Consider the following 2326-nt stretch of genomic DNA (forward strand, 5'->3'; position numbering starts at 1 on the left):
ATACCTGCTAAGTTGCATTTCAAAGCCACTAATCCTTTGATAATGGCGGTGTGTTTATGCCTTTTATATTTCGTAGCCGAAACAAAGAGTTCCAAATCAATGTTTTAGTAAACGAAAACACAATGAAAAAAAGAAAACGAATAGTCAATTGACCAAAGATGAAGGGTTGAAGGAAAATGAAACCATGCAGATTTATGACGAAGCCATTGTTCGATCACTCACATTCATTTTAAACTTCAGGTGAAGCAGGATTTGAAATCTAGCCGTCTCTGACGTGTGTCCACAACATGGGTGGAGCGTAAAGAGTGGGTGAGATAGTGCTTGTGGTTTAACGTCGTACTTAACAATTTTGCAATCATATGACGACGAAGGAATCTTTAGAGTGTATGTAATGTGCCTCCTTGTTGCGGGATGGATTTCCACCACTCTTTTATCTAGTGCTGCTTTAATGAGACGCCTTGCCGAGGGCAAGTATGTGGCCCCGCCCGAGCCATTACACTGATACGGGTCAACCACTTTCCTCTTCATGGTGAACGCCAAGCAAGAAAGTTATAACTTCCTCTTTTTAAGGTCTTAGGTGTGACTCGATCCAGGACTGACCCTGGATCTACCGCTCCCGAAGCGGACGTTCTACCAACTGTGCTATCGGGGCCGTTGGTGGGTAACGAAGACCCATTTACTGAAAATAAATAAGAACTTAAGTTACATTGGCATTAATACGGTCTTTTAAATACAAACAAGCATTTGTTTGTTTTGTTTCAGAATTGACTCTGCATTCTTATTCAAGACACACTGGGCGCTATTCCTGTGTCCAAGATGGTGTCCAATTATTCCGTGGAATACGGTAACAAGGTACTGCTACCTCTCACCCATCAAACGACTTTGCCACCCATGGGGAAGAACATGACATACAGGGACTATCCCGAGGGGATGGTGGCCTTAGCCATGAACAAGTATTATCTGTGGGTGTTGTGCTGTTTGGGACTCGTTTTCAACACGGCTGCTATATTAACCATTTCCAAGCTGAAGCCGTTCACAACGTCATCTCTCTACGTCATACTTCTTGCGATATTCGACACGTTGACTTTGTTTGTGAAGTTGGCCTACCTTCAGTTAACGTATCATGACGTCAGATTAGGTGATGCCGGCTGCAAAATTCTGTGCTTTATCGGAAGTTTCTTGGACCAGTTCTCTGTGTGGATTTTAGTCTTGTTGACTATAGAGAGATTCGTGGCCGTGTGGTTGCCGTTGAAAGTGTCCAGCTGGTTTACGATGTTCCGCGCCCGGCTAGCCGTCGCTATAACCGCGTTAGCCTTAATTTTCATCAACTCGCACATGCTGTTGTTGTTGCACCAGGTGGAGCTGGAAGAACCCTACGGCGTGGAGTGTGATTTTTATCCGAGTCACGCCTACTTTGGGAAAAGCATCTGGTACTGGACTGAAAGCTGCCTCACGGCGATTTTCCCGTGCATTATCCTGATCGTCCTTAACTCGCTAATTGTTTACCGCATGCGGCGATCTATGGAGAAACAGAAAAAGATGCTATCGGGAACGGAGAGCCCCAGGATGGTATCTCACAAGACACATCTCACGGTCATGCTGGTAACGGTATCCGTCTCGTTCGTCGTCCTGATGCTGCCTCTGGCGATGTTCAACACGTTCAGAAGCAAATGGAAAGTTCATTCGGACCGAGAAAGAGCCCAATACATTTTGACACGAGAGCTAACGCATTTTCTAGCAGACTGCAACCACGGATTGAATTTCTTATTCTACTTCCTTAGCAGCAAACGCTTTCGTCATATTTTTTACAGGATTGTTCAATGTCGCTGTCAGGAGCCCCGGAGGACGTTCTACAGCGGCGCCTCCAAGATGTCTTACTACAAATGTAACCAAAGCTCGATGAATACATACTGCATGCAGTCAAATCTGTAGACTCAAATGGCCAGCTTGGAGGCGCTGTATTGACGACACTGGCTTAATGTGCCTGTTAATGATTTTTGTCACATTCCTAGAGCGGGATAGGTGCTCTTGAATTTTAAGTCTTCAAAGTGACCGTGGAATCAAATTATGTTGAATTATACACTGAAAGGCTGGCTGATGATCGCAGTTGTTTAAATCCACAGTAAATACGATACAAATCACACCATCGGCCGTTGAACGTCTAAGGATTCTGTTGTGCAATCCACGCAGCCGAACAGAGGTCAGTTAGATTTATTTCATTAACTCATGCCCCGGTCCCAAGCTGTGTTGTAAATGTTTCCTTGGACATTCCGGAATATAAACTGAGAAGTGACGTGACAGTGTCGTTTTCAATAGCGATATTGCT

General features: G+C 44.7%; 1 protein-coding gene across 1 annotated transcript; it reads left to right on the forward strand.

The window, feature by feature from the left end:
* Window positions 1–816: 816 nt before the first annotated feature.
* LOC135464457 (probable G-protein coupled receptor 139) lies at window positions 817–1932 on the forward strand. The gene has a single exon (XM_064741882.1). The coding sequence runs from the start codon at window positions 817–819 to the stop codon at window positions 1930–1932; it is 1116 nt and encodes a 371-aa protein (XP_064597952.1).
* The last annotated feature ends 394 nt before the right edge of the window (window positions 1933–2326 follow it).

Source organism: Liolophura sinensis, chromosome 4 (genome assembly GCF_032854445.1).
Source record: "Liolophura sinensis isolate JHLJ2023 chromosome 4, CUHK_Ljap_v2, whole genome shotgun sequence".
Taxonomy (NCBI): Eukaryota; Metazoa; Mollusca; class Polyplacophora; order Chitonida; family Chitonidae; genus Liolophura; species Liolophura sinensis.

What these genes read in the sequence shown, in the direction of transcription:
- LOC135464457 (XM_064741882.1), top strand. Translation starts at nt 817, where the DNA reads ATGGTGTCCAATTATTCCGTGGAATACGGTAACAAGGTACTGCTACCT.